The 20,775-nt window shown below is 48.7% G+C and overlaps 1 protein-coding gene across 6 annotated transcripts in view; it reads right to left on the bottom strand.

Annotated features, from left to right (window-relative positions):
- The window catches only part of RHOT1 (ras homolog family member T1), a 153,795-nt gene that overhangs the window by 46,008 nt on the left and 87,012 nt on the right, over window positions 1-20,775 (bottom strand). For all 6 annotated transcript variants that reach the window (XM_063960880.1, XM_063960885.1, XM_063960883.1 and 3 more), the window contains exons 8-11: window positions 13,523-13,624; window positions 5,929-6,027; window positions 5,610-5,718; window positions 5,227-5,347 (exon numbers count right to left, since the gene is read on the bottom strand). In XM_063960880.1, the coding sequence (XP_063816950.1) occupies window positions 5,227-5,347; window positions 5,610-5,718; window positions 5,929-6,027; window positions 13,523-13,624 (431 nt within the window). The remainder of the gene's footprint in view (window positions 1-5,226; window positions 5,348-5,609; window positions 5,719-5,928; window positions 6,028-13,522; window positions 13,625-20,775) is intronic.

Here is a 20,775-nt window from a genome sequence, read left to right as displayed (position 1 = left end):
ACAACGCCCCTAGCTCCGACACACGTCTTGCTGAAGCCAAGGCCAACAGTGTGATGGTCTTCCACGTAAGGTACTTTACGTCAATCTCCTGTAATGTTTCAAACCAGTCAGATTGGAGGAACTGCAGCTCTAAATTGAGATCCCAAGGTGCAGTGTGAGGCACAAAGGGAGGGTGGATGTGCATCACACCTTTCAAGAACGTCTGGATCTCAGGGAGAGAAGCCAATTGCTTCCGAATGTAAATAGACAAGGCCGAAATCTGGACTTTAATGGAGCCTAGGTGTAGGCCCACATCCACTCCCGACTGCAGAAAAAGCAGGAGACGTCCCAGGTGAAATTCCACCGCAGAATAGTGTCTGCTCTCACACCAAGAGACATACTTCTTCCATATACGGTGGTAATGTTTAGACGTTACCCCCTTCCTGGCTTGGATCATAGTCGGGATGACCTTGTCAGGAATCGCTCTCCTGGCTAGAATCAGCCGTTCAACTTCCAGGCCGTTAAACATAGTCACGGTAAGTCTTGATGGACAAATGGGCCCTGTTGCAGAAGATCCTCGCGAAGAGGTAGAGGCCACGGATCTTCGAGCAACATCTCAAGAAGATCCGCGTACCAGGCCCTTCGAGGCCAGTCCAGAGCAATGAGGATTGCTTGAACTTTTTCCCTTTTTATTCTCTTTATAATCCTTGGGATCAGAAGAAGTGGAGGAAACCCGTACACCAGCTGGTAGACTCAGGAGTTGTCAGAGTGTCTGCCGCCACTGCTTGTGGGTCCCTCGACCTGGAACAGTACCACTTGAGCTTCTTGTTGAGTTGAGAGGCCATCATGGCAATCTGTGGATATCCCCATCGTCGTGTCAACCACCGAAACACCTCCGAGTGGAGGCCCCACTCTGCCGGGTGCAGGTCGCATCTGCTGAGGAAGTTTGATTCCCAGTTGTCTACTCCCGGAATGAAGACCGCCGACAACGCCACGGCGTGTTTTCCACCCAGGGGAGAATTCTTGACACCTCTGACATTGCTGCTCTGCGTTTCGTTCCGCCCTGTCGGTTTATGTATGTTACCGCCGTTACATTGTCCAACTGGACTTGAATGGCCTGATTTCGTAGTAGAGATGAGGCCTGTAGTAGAGATGAGGCGTTGTAGATTGCTTTGAGTTCCAGGATGTTTATTGGAAGGACGACTTCCCGTCTTGACCATCTTCCTTGAAACTGTACCCCCTGGGTGACTGCTCCCCAACCTCTGAGGCTTGCGTCTGTGGTTATCAGAATCCAATTCTGAATCCCGAACTTTCAACCCTCGATGAGATAAGCAGTCTGTAGCCACCACAGAAGGGAGATTCTGGCAGTTGGCGACAGACAGATCCTCTGGTGCATGTGTAGAAGCGATCCGGACCATTTGTCCAACAGATCCAGCTGGAAGGGCCTCGCGTGAAACCTTTCGTACTGAAGCGCCTCGTAAGAGGCCACCATTTTCCCCAGAAGACGAATGCACAGATGCACCGAGATCCGGGTTGGCTTCAGGACAGTACGAACCATCGACTGGATTACCATAGCCTTCTCCAAGGGAAGGAACACTCTCTGAGACTCTGTGTCGAGTATCATTCCCAGGAAAGGAAGCCTCTGCGTCGGTTCCAGGTGAGATTTTGGTAAGTTCAGAATCCACCCGTGATCCAGGAGTAGTCTGGTTGAGAGGACAATGCTGTCCAACGACCACTCCCTGGACGGTGCCTTTATCAGAAGATCATCCAGGTACGGAATTATGTTCGCTGTTTGCGGTGTAGAAACATCATCTCTGCCATCATTTTGGTGAACACTCTCGGTGCCGTGGAGAGACCAAATGGCAGTGCCTGGAACTGGAAGCGACAGTCCTGCAGTGCAAACCGTAGATAAGCCTGATGAGGCGGCCAGATGGGAATGTGAAGTTACGCATCCTTGATATCCAGAGACACTAGAAATTCCCCCTCCCCGCTCACCGCTCTCAGAGACGCCATCTTGAATTTAAACACTCGTAAGTACGGGTTCAATGACTTGAGGTTCAAAATCGGTCTTACCGAACCACCCAATTTCAGTACTACAAACAAGTTGGAATAATAACCCCTGTTTTGCAGATGAGGTGGAACTGGAACAAAGACCTGAGTATGTACCAGTTTTTGAATGGCGTCCTGTAAGGTTATACTTGCGAAATTTGTAAGCCTGATTTGAAGAATCTGTGAGGTGGGAGTCCTGAAACTCCAGTCTGTAGCCCTGGGAAATAAGATCTAGGACCCAGGGATCCTGGCATGAACCTGTCCAGATGTGATTGAAAAATTTTAGTTGGGCTCCCACCCGCCAGTCTTCCAGGCATCGCGGTCCACCATCATGCTGAAGGCTTTGGAGGAAGCAGAGCTTGAGCTCTGTTCCTGTGAACCGGCAGTTGCTCGTTTGCGTAGTTTACCTCTAGCGTCTCTGGTGGCTGTAGAAGAACCTCTTGTTTTGCCCTTAAACTTGGCAGTACGAAAGGACTGTAGATTTGCTCCTGAGTAGGCCTTCCTGGCTGGGGGAGCTGCAGAAGGAAGATATGTGGACTTACCCACAGTAGCTTTGGAGATCCATTTGTCTAGTTCATCTCCAAATAAGGCCTCTCCTGTGAAGGGTAAGCCTTCCACGCCTTTCCTGAAGTCCGCATCAGCAGTCCACTGGCGTAGCCATAAGCCTCTGCGTGCTGACACTGCTATAGCAGTGGTGCGTGCATTAAGCAAGCCTATTTCTTTTATGGCTTCCACCATAAAGTTCGCAAGGTCCTGTATATGTTGGAGGAGTAAAATGATCTCCCCCTGAGGCAAGGTATCTAACCCCTCAAGTAGGTTACCCGACCATTTGGCGATAGCCTTAGTAATCCACCCCCATGCTATAGTGGGTCTGTCGGCCACCCCTGTATCTGTATGCAAGTATTTGAGTGTAATCTCAATTCTACGATCAGCCGTGTCTTTTAGGTAGGCTGCACCCGTGACAGCCTGTATACTGATGCATCCACTATCGGTGGATTTTCCCATTTTTTCCTACCCTCAGGAAGAAAAGGAAAAGATTATAGCAACCTTTTATGGATTTGAAATTTCCTATCAGGATTAACCCACGATTCTTCAAACAGGGTATTTAGTTCCTTTGACACAGGAAAAGTGACTGAGGATTTCTTTTTTATATTAAAATAAGATTCCTCAGTCTCCTCTGGCACCTTATCAGGGATATGCAGAACTTCTCTGATAATTTCTATGAGAGCCTCTATTCCCTGTGACAGAGTAGCTTTCCCCACCTCCGAGTCCACCTCCCCCTTCATCATCAGAGTCAGACTGCAGGATATGGGCCAAAGGACGTTTTTGCAGACAAATGGCAGGGGACTGAGACGCTGGTTTGGGTACTGACTCTCTTTTCATAAACTCAGTCATCGATTGTATTGAGTCTCTTTCTCATTGCGGGACAATTTAGTAGAAATATTGGAAATCATTCCCTTAATGGAGTCCAGCCAAGCTGGCTCTGCCCTGCTAGCCTGGGAAGGTTAGTGAACCCCCTGGAGAAGAGGAACACTGTGCCTTACATGAAACACACTCTTTGTCTGACATACTGTGACAGTGACAGCGCACACACTCACACACACACAGGAATAGGTTAAATGCACAATTAACCCACAAAGAGCCCTTCCAGGGAGACACAGAGATAGTATGGAGCCAGCACACAGTGCCCTTACTGCTAATGCCAAGCTTAGCCGGGTCGCAGACTAAGTACCTAGATTAGGGACTCAGTACACTAATAATCGCTCCCCTCCCTGCTATGACCCCCTGGTACCGTTGAGGTAATCTTGAGTCTCTCCGGAGGAGCTTCACGTCCTTGTAAGTCAGCGTCTGTGTCCACTGCAGGGGGAAAATGGCGCTGGTGAGCTGCTGGATCCGCTCATAGTAAAGCCCCGCCCCTTTAATTGCGCGCGGTCTTCCCGCACTTTTTTATACTGGCTGAGGTAATTTTGTGCCTAAAATGGAGTCAGCCCCCTTTTAAGTCTGTAATGCCAGTCTGGCTACTGTGTACACATATTGTGTACTGAGGCTCAGTTCGCCCCCTCAGAAGCCGTGCGTCTGCACTGTGTACTGAGTCTGGAGACCCAACCGCCCCATGTAGAAGCCGTGCGTCTCCATACCCTCATGCCGCCATAATAGCTGGCGACCTGCTAACCGGGACGCCGGCTTTGTTCTCACCACTCTTCTTTCTTCTGGCTCTGTTAGAGGTGGCGGCATGCTGCGGGAATGTACGTTCACCGTGGTGGGGCTTGCGAATAGTTCCCTCAGGAGCTAGTATCCTGTCAGCGGGGAACGGGACCATTAACCCTTCAAGAGGTTGGGCCCCCCCCCCCCCCCCCTTGCTAAGTCCCACGAAGCAGGCAGGCTGGTGCCATCCAGTCCTGCCTGAAAATAACAAACAGATAAAATAAATGCAGAAAACTCAGCGCACACTATCAAATTCTTAAAGTGCCCAAGGCTCCTAGTGGACCCGTCTATACCCCATGGTACTAAATGGATTCCCAGTATCCCCAAGGACAAAAGAGAAATTCTCTTTTTTATCATTAACTGTTTATATTATAATAGATACCCCAACAATATTGCTTATAAACCTAACATTACCATAACCCTGTAACTTTTGTCTCTGTACTCTGTGACAAATGTTTACCAATGTTCAATATATTGTTGTAATAACAGCCACGTTCATATCAAATGATGGAACAACTAAACTCTACAAAATGAAACAAATTTAAAATGCACCATCTTCCCACTGTAGCTCACTGCCTTTCTTTAGAGCTTTTTAGAAAATAACAAGGACATAGGCAAGGGTTTAAGTTACAAAGCTGGGACAGCAAAGTTATGCGTGGAAAAAGCACACGATGTCAGAGAACCCAACAACTGTACAAACACGTTCACTACTTTAAAAAAAAAAAAAATACAAGCCAGCACCTAAACAAAAACATACTGCAGGACCTGAAAATTTTTACAAGGTGACTACAACGATTCTGCTAAAGAGCTAAACTGGCAGTGCAAGGAATTGTCTATGGTGACGTGACATCACTATGAGTGAATTCATCTGCACAGAGCCTTCTGTTACCTAGGAGGCTGTAAGCCATTCCCCATCACATCAGAAAGATATCACCCATATGTAGAGGATTTAAGCATCTGAAGAAAGAATAATTAAGCAGGAAAGGAAATTACTGTGGAAAAAGATATTCAGGCGTCAGCTCCAGGTCATCATCATATCCAAATCTCCGCAGCACAGTCCATGTAGTTTCATGTCTCCCCCTCTGGATGAAGAGTGTGTGGAGGAAAAGGAACCCTGGGATTATAAGCAAAAAACAAACATAAAAACTGCTCATTCATCAGTCACGTTTATTACAGGACTAGAAATCATTTTCCCTCTAGATTGTCTGTGTGCAGTCAGTACAGTTCATGTACTTATTAAATCATCATCCCTTCATTTTATATCTGAATTATTTTAAATTTAAATATGTCCAAATTCAATATTGGAGACTACTATACCTGTATATAGCTTATAGCCATTGCAGAACATTAACCAGGTTACGTGCATAAACTCTCACCTCTCAGAGTCAGGCCATTTCCAGACACTCCATCATGAACATTCTTGCGCACCACATTCTTAACGTCCTCAAGCGCTTGTGGGGCCAGCGGGATGTGAAAACAAGTCCTCTGAAAGAGAGATTAGTATCAGATTATAAATAAGCCCAGACCCCTTACGAGAGAGCAGATAACAAGACCTAACAAATAAATGGAGGAAGTAGGGATATGCTGATTAGCTGAAGAAATGACCGTGTGGTTCCCTACTCACTATGCAAACCTCGCACTGTTGCCGTATCCAGTAAAACGATGCAGGATACAAACTTCCAGAGTTTTTCTTACCTGGAAGAAGTTGAGCTCTGCATCATTTAATATCCCGTCATTGTCCAGGTCAGAAATTTTGAAGATGCGAGTCAGGGCTTTCACACAGGCTGGCTTCAGCTGAGAAAGGAAAAATAAGTACACAATATGTGTGATAACCTACAGCCACTCACAAGGGACTGGGAATAGATTTCCTGCAGAGAATGATTTACCATCACTGTAATTAAAACCCCCACAAAAGAACAGGAGACATAATTGTGTTATTATGATTATGGCCTTATCAGAGACCACACTTACCGGCATTGGCAGACTTCTTTGTTGAACAAGTTACATTTTTTAATCCAATACGTTGTAACAATAAGATATGACTGCAGTTTCTTCAGAAGTACTTAATATATTACTATTCACACAAATATTATCCTACTGTATGTAGAACCAGATATGACGAATAACCAAATATGGTACATCAACAATCGCGAGCCATCTGCAACAAATCCCAGTTTAAGCCGGCCAATCAGGAGCCTTGTTTTGGCCTCTTCCTATATTAGCTCGGCAGACAGCAGTTTGCAGTGGCTGTTGTCAGTGAGGCCATCATGTGGATTTTTTTAATGTCAAGTCTTTGTTTATTGAAGTTATATAAGTTACACAAACAAATACTGAAGATAAAGAAAAAAAACTTGAAATAATACAGTACAAAGTACTATTAGTATTGTCATTACCGCTATTAGTAAGCATTTTGATATATCCTGTTTGCTAACAATTCAAATAAACAAGACTGTAATCACTACAGAGAACATAGAATGAAGACAAAGGGCCTGATACAGAGATGGGTGCGGATCACACAGTCTTTGTATGCAGCAGCTGTATATGCTATATATGCTAATACTACAGGAGTCTTGTGTGAATAGACACCTCCTGCCGGCTTCACTGATCCGCTGCTGCTTCTGAGGAAGATCGGTCATCACACAGGTTACTCAGGATGGCTGGATAATTCACGCTGCTGAAGCCAGTGAAGCTGCATCTTAGGATGCAGTAACAGGCTTCAGCCCGCGTCCAGGTAACGGGACCAGAACACCGGTTTTCTCTGTAACGCTGCCGGTCGCTGTGCCCAAATGCCAGTATTATATCAACCATGCTGCAGTGATTGGGGAACTGCAAGCGACATAGTAGTTCCAGATATGCACATGTGCAGTGCGGGTTCTGTGCATGCACAGATCGACAAGCAAAAGAGATGTATATATACCATCAGGATTGCGTGCACCTCTGAATTAGGCCCATTGTGTTCTTGTAAAATATGAAGTGCCAGTGATTACATACAACTGATTGTATCAGCTGAAAAATAAGATTTTACTTACCGGTAAATCTATTTCTCGTAGTCCGTAGAGGATGCTGGGACTCCGTAAGGACCATGGGGAATAGACGGGCTCCGCAGGAGATAGGGCACTTTAAGAAAGCTTTGGACTCTGGGTGTGCACTGGCTCCTCCCTCTATGCCCCTCCTCCAGACCTCAGTTAGGGAAACTGTGCCCAGAGGAGATGGACAGTACGAGGAAGGATTGTTGTAAATCTAAGGGCGAGATCCATACCAGCCACACCAATCACACCATATAACTTGTGATAAACTACCCAGTTAACAGTATGAACAACAACATAGCCACGGTTCAACCGAAAAACTATAACATAACCCTTATGTAAGCAATAACTATATACAAGTCTTGCAGAAAAAGTCTGCACTTGGGACGGGCGCCCAGCATCCTCTACGGACTACAAGAAATAGATTTACCGGTAAGTAAAATCTTATTTTCTCTAACGTCCTTGAGGATGCTGGGACTCCGTAAGGACCATGGGGATTATACCAAAGCTCCCAAACGGGCGGGAGAGTGCGGATGACTCTGCAGCACCGATTGAGCAAACAGGAGGTCCTCCTCAGCCAGGGTATCAAACTTATAGAACTTTGCAAAGGTGTTTGTCCCCGACCAAGTAGCTGCTCGGCACAACTGTAATGCCGAGACCCCTCGGGTAGCCGCCCAAGAAAAGACCACTTTTCTAGTGGAGTGGGCCTTAACCGATTTCGGTAACGGCAATCCTGCCGTAGAATGCGCCTGCTGAATCGTGTTACATATCCAGCGAGCAATAGTCTGCTTTGAAGCAGGAGCACCAACCTTGTTGGCCGCATACAGAACGAACAAAGCTTCAGTCTTCCTAATTCTAGCCGTTCTGGTCACATAAATCTTCAAAGCCCTGACTACATCCAAGGACTCGGAATCCTCCAAGTCCCGTGTAGCCACAGGCACGACAATAGGTTGGTTCACATGAAAAGATGAGACCACTTTTGGCAGAAAGTGAGGGCGAGTCCTCAACTCTGCCCTATCCACGTGAAAAACCAAGTATGGGCTTTTATGTCATAAAGCCGCCAATTCGGAAACACGTCTTGCCGAAGCTAACGCCAACAACATGACCACTTTCCACGTGAGGTATTTCAACTCCACAGTTTTGAGTGGTTCAAACCAAGGTGACTTGAGGAAACGCAACACCACGTTAAGATCCCAAGGCGCCACCGGAGGCACAAAGGGAGGCTGAATATGCAGCAGCCCCTTCACAAAGGTCTGTACTTCAGGAATAGAGGCCAATTCTCTTTGAAAGAAAATGGATAAGGCCGAAATCTGGACCTTTATGGACCCTAATTTTAGGCCCAAAGTCACTCCTGTTTGACGGCCCAAATGGAACTCCTCCGTAGGAGCAGCTCTGGCCTCACACCAAGAAACATATTTCCGCCATATACGGTGATAATGTTTTAACGTCACGTCTTTCCTAGCCTTGATCAGGGTAGGAATGACTTCCTCCGGAATGCCTTTTTCCGCTAGGATCCGGCGTTCAACCGACATGCCGTCAAACGCAGCCGCGGTAAGTCTTGGAACAGATAGGGCCCCTGCCGCAGCAGGTCCTGCCTTAGAGGAAGAGGCCACGGATCCCCTGCGAGCAACTTTTGCAGCTCCGGATACCAAGTCCTCCGTGGCCAATCCGGAACAATGAGTATTGTTCTGACCCTGCTTCTTCGTATTATTCTCAACACCTTGGGTATGAGAGGAAGAGGAGGAAACACATAGACCGATCTGAACACCCAAGGTGTCACCAGAGCGTCTACCGCTACCGCCTGAGGGTCCCTTGACCTGGCGCAATACCGCTTTAGCTTTTTGTTGAGACGGGATGCCATCATGTCGATTTGAGGCAGTCCCCAACGATCCGTGATCTGTGCGAAGACTTCTTGATGAAGTCCCCACTCTCCCGGATGCAGGTCGTGCCTGCTCAGGAAGTCCGCCTCCCAGTGGTCCACCCTCGGGATGAACACCGCTGATATCGCGCTTACATGGCCTTCCGCCCAGCGTAGAATCCTGGTCGCTTCTGCCATGGCCATTCTGCTCCTTGTTTCGCCTTGGCGGTTTATATGAGCCACTGCCGTGACATTGTCTGACTGAATCAGAACCGGTTTTCTCCGAAGCCATTCCTCCGCTTGACGCAGGGCGTTGTATATGGCCCTCAACTCCAGGACGTTGATGTGGAGACAAGACTCTAGGCTTGACCAGAGACCTTGGAAATTTCTTCCCAGTGTCACTGCTCCCCAGCCTCGGAGGCTTGCGTCCGTGGTCACCAGGACCCAGTCCTGAATGCCGAACCTGCGACCTTCTAGTAGGTGAGCACTGTTCAGCCACCACAGGAGAGATACCCTGGTCCTGGGAGACAGGGTGATCCTTTGATGCATTTGTAAATGGGACCCGGACCACTTGTCCAAGAGGTCCCACTGAAAAGTCCTCGCATGGAACCTGCCGAAAGGGATGGCCTCGTAGGAAGCCACCATCTTCCCCAGGACCCGCGTGCACTGATGCACTGAAACCTTTTTTGGTTTTAATAGGTTCCTGACCATGGCTATGAGTTCCTGTACCTTTTCGATCGGAAGAAAAACCTTTTTCTGGTCTGTGTCTAGAATCAGCCCCAAAAAGGTCAGACGCGTTGTAGGGACTAGCTGGGACTTCGGTATATTGAGAATACAGCCGTGTATCTGCAACGTCTTCATGGACAGAGACACGCTGTCCAGCAACCTCTCCCGAGATCTCGCCTTTATGAGGAGATCGTCCAAGTATGGGATAATTGTGACCCCCTGCCTGCGCAGGAGCACCATCATTTCCGCCATTACCTTGGTGAAAATTCTCGGGGCCGTGGAAAGCCCAAACGGCAACGTCTGAAATTGGTAGAGACAGTCCTGCACTGCAAATCTCAGGAACGCCTGATGCGGAGGGAATATCGGAACATGAAGGTAAGCATCCTTTATGTCCAGGGACACCATGCAATCCCCCCCCTCCAGGCTGGCGATGACCTCCCTGAGTGATTCCATTTTAAACTTGAATCTCTTCAAGTACAGGTTCAAAGATTTCAGGTTTAAAATGGGTCTGACCGAACCGTCCGGTTTCGTGACCACAAACAGGGTTGAGTAATATCCCTCTCCTTGCTGGAGATGAGGAACTGTGACAATCACCTGTTGAATACACAATTTTTGGATTGCTGCCAACACTAGCTCCCTCTCTGACGGGGAAGCCGGCAGAGCCGATTTGAAAAATCGGAGAGGAGGCAAGTCTTCGAATTCCAGCCTGTATCCCTGAGAAACAATCTCTAACGCCCAGGGATCCACCTGCGAGTGAACCCAGACGTGGCTGAAAAACCGAAGACGAGCCCCCACCAGATCTGCCTCCCCTCGGGAAGCCCCAGCGTCATGCGGTGGACTTTGCAGACGCAGGGGAGGACTTCTGCTCTTGGGAACTAGCTGTGTGCAGCTTTTTTCCCCTGCCTTTCCCTCTGGCAACAAAGGATGATCCCCGTACCTTCTTGTTTTTATTGGAACGAAAGGACTGCATTTGATAATGAGGTGCCTTTTTTGTATGCTGCGGGGGGACATAAGGTAAGAAATTTGACTTACCAGCCGTAGCGACAAGATCCGAGAGGCCGTCTCCAAACAACTCCACCCCTTTGTAAGGCAAGGACTCCATATGCCGCTTTGAATCGGCATCTCCCGTCCACTGTCGGGTCCACAAGAGCCGCCTAGCAGAAATAGACATAGCATTTATTCTGGAGCTTAATAAACAAATGTCTCTCTGAGCATCCCTCATATACAAGGCAGCATCTCTGATATGCTCTATGGTCATATGAATGGCATCCCTATCTAAGGTGTCAATTTCCGTAGATAAGGTATCTGCCCATGCCACAACCGCACTACAAACCCAGGCCGACGGCATAGCCGGTCGAGCAATAGTACCGGAATGATTGTAAGGGCTAAAACACACTACCCGGCTTTTGCCGGCCGGGAAAAAGCCGGACGGCTTTATCCCGTGCCGGCATTGTAGTTAACAGTGTGAGGGATAGGGTCCCTTCACACTGCACGGCCCCGGCCCGGCTGCCGGGTCGCAGCCGGGTCTCACAACTGGAAGGTCCGGCTGCCGGGCCGGACCGTCTTTGTAGCCAATAAACAGTGTGTGTGAAGGGGAGCTTTCACACACAACGGTTTTTTCTGAAGCCGTGTCTGATGCTGCGCATGCGCACAGCATCACACACGCCTCAAAGCCGTCCTGTGTGAGCGACTCTGCCGGTTTCTCCCGGATGGCAAAAAGCCGGACAAAGTTTGTCCGGCTTTTTGCCATCCGGGGAAAACCGGCTAGTGTGTTACAGCCCTAAATGTGCTTTAAGGTAATTTCCTGCCTGCGATCAGCAGGTTCCTTGAGGGAAGCCGTATCCTGAGAAGGCAGTGCCACCTTTTTGGACAAACGTGTCAGTGCCTTGTCAACTTTTGGCGAAGATTCCCAGCTTATCCTATCAGTTTGTGGAAAAGGATACGCCATGAGAATCCTTTTGGGAACTTGTGGTCTCCTATCCGGAGATTCCCAAGCCTTTTCGCACAAGTCACTTAATTCAAATGAGGATGGAAAAGTGACTTCAGGCTCTTTCCCTTTATACATGTGTACCCTCGTGTCAGGGACAAGGGGTTCCTCAGTAATATGCAAAACCTCTTTAATGGCAATAATCATGTACCGTATACCCTTTGCCACCTTCGGCTGTAATTTTGCATCTTCATAGTCGACACTAGAGTCGGTGTCTGTGTCGGTATCTGTGTCATCGATCTGGGATATGGTGCGCTTCTGAGACCCCGAAGGACCAGGCGCCCCAGGGACAGGCATGGACTGATTACCTGACTGATCCCTAGCTTCTGCCTTGTCTAACCTTTTATGCAATAGATTGACATTTGCATTCAAGACATTCAGCATATCCACCCATTCCGGTGTCGGCGTTGCCGACAGCGACCTGACATTCAAGCACTCCCCCTCCACATTAAGCGAGCCTTCCTCGTCAAACATGTCGACACACGCGTACCGACACACTTCCCACACACACAGGGAACCCCTTTCCTGAAGACAGTATCCCTGTCAAGGCCCTTTGGAGAGACAGAGAGTATGCCAGCACACACCCCAGTGCAATGACCCTGGAGACCAACACAAAATGTTTTCCCCCAGCAGCGCTGTATAATATGTAAACCGCCAATTATGTGCCCCCCCCTCTCTTTTAAGCACCCTTTCACCGTGTGTAAGCAGGGGAGAGTCCGGGGAGCTTCCTCTCAGCAGTGCTGTGGAGAGAAAATGGCGCTGGTGAGTGCTGAGGGAGAAGCACCGCCCCCTCGGCGGCGGGCTTCCGTCCCGCTCAAACTTAGTAAAATATGGCGGGGGCTCTTTTATATACATGTACAGAGCCCACCTGTATATAGTCTTTTTGCCATGCAAAGGTTTATATTGCTGCCCAGGGCGCCCCCCCCTGCGCCCTGCACCCTTACAGTGACCGGAGTATGTGAGGTGTATGGGAGCAATGACGCACAGCTGCAGTGCTGTGCGTTACCTCAGTGAAGCTGAAGGCTTCTGCCGCCTGACGACTTCTGTCTTCTGTACTTCTAGCTCTGTGAGGAGAACGGCGGCGCGGCTCCGGGGGTGGACGCCCAGTAAGAACCTGCGTTCACCCCCTCTGGAGCTAATGGTGTCCAGTAGCCGAGGAAGCAGAGCCTATCTTTGACAAGAAGGTCTGCTCCTCTCTCCTCAGTCCCTCGATGCAGGGAGCCTGTTGCCAGCAGTGCTCCCTGTGAAAAAGTAGTAAAAGGTAGAAAAAAATCAAAACAAAAATGCTTCTAGGCAGAGAACTCTGGAGAGCTCTCTGCAGTGCACCCATCTTGCTCTGGGCACAGTGTAAAACTGAGGTCTGGAGGAGGGGCATAGAGGGAGGAGCCAGTGCACACCCAGAGTCCAAAGCTTTCTTAAAGTGCCCTATCTCCAGCGAAGCCCGTCTATTCCCCATGGTCCTTTACGGAGTCCCAGCATCCTCAAGGACGTTAGAGAAATGGGATTTCTGTTCCTATAATAAATCTTTTCCTCCAATAACAATAGCGGACACTGGAGTAGACTGCAGTGACAGGACACCCCTTATTTTACATGCAAAAGCTCAAGCTCCTACCCCCATAGTATGGATGAGACACATATAAAATGCACTCATAACCTCCACATTCTACAACATGCCATTTCTTACTTACTTACCTCCTTCTCCTCAGGGCAGTACAGAGGGCCTGTCGGGTGTAACACTGCTTTCTGGGCATAATAAAACATCTCTGAGATATTCTTCAGGTTTTTAGCAGAACACTGCAAGAAAGAAATTAAGTTATAGCGCCTTCAATGACAGCTGAAAGACACTAGACAGTTTCAACATCTACACCAGTGTTTCCCAACTCCAGTGCTCAAGGAGCATTAATACCCCTTTCACACCGCACAAATAACCCGGTGTCGACCCGGCATATTGCCGGGTCGACACGGGTCAGCGTGCGGTGTGAAAGGGGCATAGCCGAAATCGCGGGTCGCCTGACCCAGCAATTCAACCCGGGAATAAAGCAGTGTTATTCCCGCGTTGAATACCACGTCAATGGCAGCGTAAACGTGCTCCCGGGTCGATGTGACCCGGGACCCGTTCACTACAACAGGGAGAGGTGGCGCGGAGATGTTCTCATCTCCCAGCGCTGCCTTCACCGCTATGGTAACCCGCCCGGCATATTGCCGGGTCAGGGAAAATAAGAATTTACTTACCGATAATTCTATTTCTCGTAGTCCGTAGTGGATGCTGGGGACTCCGTCAGGACCATGGGGAATAGCGGCTCCGCAGGAGACAGGGCACAAAAATAAAGCTTTAGGATCAGGTGGTGTGTACTGGCTCCTCCCCCTATGACCCTCCTCCAAGCCTCAGTTAGGATACTGTGCCCGGACGAGCGTACACAATAAGGAAGGATATTGAACCCCGGGTAAGACTCATACCAGCCACACCAATCACACCGTATAACTTGTGATCTGAACCCAGTTAACAGTATGACAAACGTAGGAGCCTCTGAACAGACGGCTCACAACAAATAACAACCCGATTTTTTTGTAACAATAACTATGTACAAGTATTGCAGACAATCCGCACTTGGGATGGGCGCCCAGCATCCACTACGGACTACGAGAAATAGAATTATCGGTAAGTAAATTCTTATTTTCTCTAACGTCCTAAGTGGATGCTGGGGACTCCGTCAGGACCATGGGGATTATACCAAAGCTCCCAAACGGGCGGGAGAGTGCGGATGACTCTGCAGCACCGAATGAGAGAACTCAAGGTCCTCCTCAGCCAGGGTATCAAATTTGTAGAATTTTGCAAACGTATTTGCCCCTGACCAAGTAGCAGCTCGGCAGAGTTGTAATGCCGAGACTCCCCGGGCAGCCGCCCAGGATGAGCCCACTTTCCTTGTGGAAAGGGCCTTGACAGATTTAGGTTGTGGCAAGCCTGCCACAGAATGTGCAAGTTGAATTGTGCTACAAATCCAACGAGCAATCGTCTGCTTAGAAGCAGGAGCACCCATCTTGTTGGGTGCATACAATATAAGCAGTGAGTCAGACTTTCTGACTCCCGCCGTTCTTGAAATATATATTTTCAATGCCCGGACCACGTCCAACAACTTGGAATCCTCCAACTCGTTAGTAGCCGCAGGCACCACAATAGGCTGGTTCAGGTGAAACGCTGACACCACCTTAGGCAGAAAATGAGGACGCGTCCGCAGTTCTGCCCTGTCCGTATGGAAAATCAGATATGGGCTCTTATATGATAAAGCCGCCAATTCTGATACTCTCCTGGCTGAAGCCAGGGCCAGTAGCATGGTTACTTTCCATGTGAGATACTTCAGCTCCACCGATTTGAGCGGCTCAAACCAATGGGATTTGAGAAAATCCAAGACTACATTAAGATCCCACGGTGCCACTGGGGGCACAACCGGGGGCTGTATATGTAGTACTCCTTTTACAAAAGTCTGGACTTCAGGAACTGAAGCCAATTCTTTCTGGAAGAAAATCGACAGGGCCTAAATTTGAACCTTAATGGACCCCAATTTGAGGCCCATAGACAATCCTGTTTGCAGGAAATGTAGGAATCGACCCAGTTGAAATTCCTCCGTAGGGGCCTTCCTGGCCTCACACCACGCAACATAATTTCTCCAAATGCGGTGATAATGTTGTGCAGTCACCTCCTTCCTGGCTTTTACCAGTGTAGGAATGACCTCTTCCGGAATGCCTTTTTCCTTTAGAATTCGGCGTTCAACCGCCATGCCGTCAAACGCAGCCGCGGTAAGTCTTGGAATAGACACGGTCCCTGCTGAAGCAGGTCCCGTCTTAGAGGTAGAGGCCACGGTTCCTCCGTGAGCATCTCTTGAAGTTCCGGGTACCAAGTTCTTCTTGGCCAATCCGGAGCCACTAGTATCGTTCTTACTCCCTTCTGCCGTATAATTCTCAGTACTTTTGGTATGAGAGGCAGAGGAGGGAACACATACACTGACTGGAACACCCACGGTGTTACCAAAGCGTCCACAGCTATTGCCTGAGGATCTCTTGACCTGGCGCAATACCTGTCCAGTTTTTTGTTGAGGCGGGACGCCATCATATCCACCATTGGTTTTTCCCAACGGTTCACAATCATGTGGAAGACTTCTGGATGAAGTCCCCACTCTCCCGGGTGTAGATCGTGTCTGCTGAGGAAGTCTGCTTCCCAGTTGTCCACTCCCGGAATGAATACTGCTGACAGTGCTATCACATGATCTTCCGCCCAGCGAAGAATCCTTGCAGCTTCTGCCATTGCTGTCCTGCTTCTTGTGCCGCCCTGTCTGTTTACGTGGGCGACTGCCGTGATGTTGTCCGACTGGATCAACACCGGCTGACCCTGAAGCAGGGGTTTTGCCAGACTTAGAGCATTGTAAATCGCTCTTAGCTCCAGTATATTTATGTGAAGAGACATCTCCAGGCTTGACCATACTCCCTGGAAGTTTCTTCCTTGTGTGACCGCCCCCCAGCCTCTCAGACTGGCATCCGTGGTCACCAGGACCCAGTCCTGTATGCCGAATCTGCGGCCCTCTAACAGATGAGCACTCTGCAACCACCACAGAAGAGACACCCTTGTCCGTGGCGATAAGGTTATCCGCTGATGCATCTGCAGATGCGATCCGGACCATTTGTCCAGCAGATCCCACTGAAAAGTTTGTGCGTGGAATCTGCCGAATGGAATCGCTTCGTACGAAGCCACCATCTTTCCCAGGACTCTTGTGCATTGATGTACAGACACTGTCCCTGGTTTTAGGAGGTTCCTGACAAGTTCGGATAACTCCCTGGCTTTCTCCTCCGGAAGAAACACCTTTTTCTGAACCGTGTCCAGAATCATTCCCAGGAACAGCAGACGTGTTGTCGGGGTCAACTGAGATTTTGGAAAATTCAGAATCCACCCGTGTTGTTGCAGCACTACTTGGGTTAGTGCTACTCCGTCCTCCAGCTGTTCTCTGGACCTTGCCCTTATCAGGAGATCGTCCAGGTAAGGGATAATTAATACGCCTCTTCTTCGCAGAAGAATCATCATTTCGGCCATTACCTTGGTAAAGACCCGAGGTGCCGTGGACAATCCAAACGGCAGCGTCTGAAACTGATAATGACAGTTTTGCACCACGAACCTGAGGTACCCTTGATGTGAAGGGCAAATTGGGACATGCAGGTAAGCATCCTTTATGTCCAGGGACACCATAAAGTCCCCTTCTTCCAGATTCGCTATCACTGCTCTGAGTGACTCCATCTTGAACTTGAATTTTTGTATGTACAGGTTCAAAGATTTCAGATTTAGAATAGGTCTTACCGAGCCGTCCGGCTTCGGTACCACAAATAGCGTGGAGTAATACCCCTTTCCCTGTTGTAGGAGGGGTACCTTGACTATCACCTGCTGAGCAAACAGCTTGTGAATGGCTTCCAATACCGTCTCCCTGTCTGAGGGAGACGTTGGCAAAGCAGACTTTAGGAACCGGCGAGGGGGAGACTTCTCGAATTCCAACCTGTAACCCTGAGATACTACCTGCAGAATCCAGGGGTCCACCTGTGAGCAAGCCCACTGTGCGCTGAAATTCTTGAGTCGACCCCCCACCGTTCCTGAGTCCGCTTGTAAGGCCCCAGCGTCATGCTGAGGGCTTTGCAGAACCCTGGGAGGGCTTCTGTTCCTGGGCAGGGGCTGCTTGCTGCCCTCTCTTACCCCTTCCTCTGCCCCTAGGCAGATATGACTGTCCTTTTGTCCGCTTGTTCTTATAGGACCGAAAGGACTGCGGCTGAAAAGACGGTGTCTTTTTCTGTTGGGAGGGGGTCTGAGGTAAAAAGGTGGATTTTCCGGCAGTTGCCGTGGCCACCAGATCCGATAGACCGACGCCAAATAATTCCTCCCCTTTATACGGCAATACTTCCATATGTCGTTTGGAATCCGCATCACCTGACCACTGTCGCGTCCATAAACTCCTTCTGGCAGATATGGACATCGCATTTACTCTCGATGCCAGAGTGCAAATATCTCTCTGCGCATCTCGCATATAAAGGAAAGCATCCTTTAATTGCTCTATAGTCAATAAAATACTGTCCCTATCCAGGGTATCAATATTTTCAGTCAGGGAATCCAACCAGACGACCCCAGCACTGCACATCCAGGCTGAGGCGATGGCCGGTCGCAGTATAACACCAGTATGTGTGTATATACTTTTTAGGGTAGTTTCCAGTCTCCTATCTGCTGGATCCTTGAGGGCGGCCGTATCCGGAGACGGTAACGCCACTTGTTTTGATAAGCGTGTGAGCGCCTTATCCACCCTAGGGGGTGTTTCCCAGCGCGCCCTAACCTCTGGCGGGAAAGGGTATAATGCTAATAACTTTTTTGAAATTAGCATTTTTCTATCTGGGTTAAACCACGCTTCATCACATACATCATTTAATTCCTCTGATTCAGGAAAAACTACAGGTAGTTTTTTCACCCCCCACATAATACCCCTTTTTGTGGTACTTGCAGCATCAGAGATATGCAAAGCCTCCTTCATTGCCGTGATCATATAACGTGTGGCCCTACTTGAAAATACGTTTGTTTCATCACCGTCGACACTAGATTCAGTGTCTGTGTCTGGGTCTGTGTCGACCGACTGAGGTAAAGGGCGCTTTACAGCCCCTGACGGTGTCTGAGACGCCTGGGCAGGTACTAACTGGTTTGCCGGCCGTCTCATGTCGTCAACTGATTTTTGTAATGTGCTGACATTATCACGTAATTCCATAAACAAAGCCATCCATTCCGGTGTCGACTCCCTGGGGGGTGACATCACCATTATCGGCAATTGCTCTGCCTCCACGCCAACATCGTCCTCATACATGTCGACACACACGTACCGACACACAGCAGACACACAGGGAATGCTCTTATCGAAGACAGGACCCCACTAGCCCTTTGGGGAGACAGAGGGAGAGTTTGCCAGCACACACCCAAGCGCTATAATATATATGGGAACAACCTTATATAAGTGTTGTTCCTTATAGCAGCTTAAATATATCCAGTATATCGCCAAAAAATGCCCCCCCCTCTCTGTTTTACCCTGTTTCTGTAGTGCAGTGCAGGGGAGAGTCCTGGGAGCCTTCCTCACAGCGGAGCTGAGCAGGAAAATGGCGCTGTGTGCTGAGGAGAATAAGCCCCGCCCCCTATTTCGGCGGGCTTTCCTCCCGTGGATTTAGATAACTGGCATGGGTTAAATACATACATATAGCCTTAATGGCTATATGTGATGTATTCTTTTGCCTTAAGGTAATAAAATATTGCTGCCCAGGGCGCCCCCAGCAGCGCCCTGCACCCTCCGTGACCGCTTGGTGTGAAGTGTGTGACAACAATGGCGCACAGCTGCAGTGCTGTGCGCTACCTTCATGAAGACTGAAAAGCCTTCTGCCGCCTGTTTCCGGACCTTCAATCTTCAGCATCTGTAAGGGGGGTCGGCGGCGCGGCTCCGGGACGAACCCCAGGGTGAGACCTGTGTTCCGACTCCCTCTGGAGCTAATGGTGTCCAGTAGCCTAAGAATCCAATCCATCCTGCACGCAGGTGAGTTGAAATTCTCTCCCCTAAGTCCCTCGATGCAGTGAGCCTGTTGCCAGCAGGACTCACTGAAAATAAAAAACCTAAAAAACTTTTTCTAAGCAGCTCTTTAAGAGAGCCACCTAGATTGCACCCTGCTCGGACGGGCACAAAAACCTAACTGAGGCTTGGAGGAGGGTCATAGGGGGAGGAGCCAGTACACACCACCTGATCCTAAAGCTTTATTTTTGTGCCGTCTCCTGCGGAGCCGCTATTCCCCATGGTCCTGACGGAGTCCCCAGCATCCACTTAGGACGTTAGAGAAAACAGCGGTAACGTCCAATGCCGGATCCCACCCGAGAAGGAACCGTTTCCAATTCCCGGATGGGATCCGGCATTGGCAGTGTGAAAGGGGTATAACAGTACGTGTTTTACAGAACTATTAGCTGTTGCAGTGTAGTCATTACTGGCTGACACATTTTAAAAGGTTACAGGTGGAGCTAATTATTGCAGTTGTTCTACTGAAGATACCTGTAAAACATGCATTGTTATGGGTCCCCGAGGACAGGAGTTGGGAAACAATGATCTACACCAGGGTTTCCCGAGCTCTGCCATTACAATCCAGGTCTTAAGGATCTCCAAGCTTGAGCCCATGGGGCTGATGTATCAAAAATGTGATTATGTTTCGGATGCATGTATCATTCTTTTTTTTTTAATCGAAAATGTGACTGCGATAAAAGCCCAAAAATGTGACAATTATTGCTGTACTTTTTGGTTGTTTTATCGCATTTGGAAAAATGAAATGAAGTGCGCATGCTCTGTTTCAGAGCCGGACATGCGCAGTGAGTTCCTTGGTGGTGTTCAGCACATACCTGACCTACAGCAGTAAAGAATAACTAGTTTACTATGGGGACACTTATTAGAAAACTGAAAGGGGAGGGAACTTTTACAAAGACAATTTGATTGGTTATTCTAATGACTGTTTTAAACATGTTACGAAGATGAAATTCCACTGGCCTGTAGTAGTGTGTGCCGTTTACTTCCAACAGAACTATTAAGAGTCTCACAAACAAAACATCATATTGAATTCTATTCTATATGTGAGAATTTTTATACGTATATAATATACATTTCAAGCAAACAACATATAGAAAATATGTAGTACATCTTTAGACTTGTTCAAAATATACAAGTATAATTTAGATAAATACCCCTTTCATACCGCATAAATAACCAGGTATCGACCTGGCATATTACCGGGTCGACACGGGTCGGCATGCAGTGCGAAAGGCCATGGTCGAATAAAGCAGTGTTATTCCAGGGTTGAATACTGGGTCACTGGCAGCGTGAACAGTTTCCAGGGTCGATGCGACCCGGGACCCA

This window comes from Pseudophryne corroboree, chromosome 3, assembly GCF_028390025.1.
Source record: "Pseudophryne corroboree isolate aPseCor3 chromosome 3, aPseCor3.hap2, whole genome shotgun sequence".
Classification (NCBI taxonomy): Eukaryota; Metazoa; Chordata; class Amphibia; order Anura; family Myobatrachidae; genus Pseudophryne; species Pseudophryne corroboree.
This window is presented reverse-complemented; position numbering and strand designations above follow the sequence as displayed.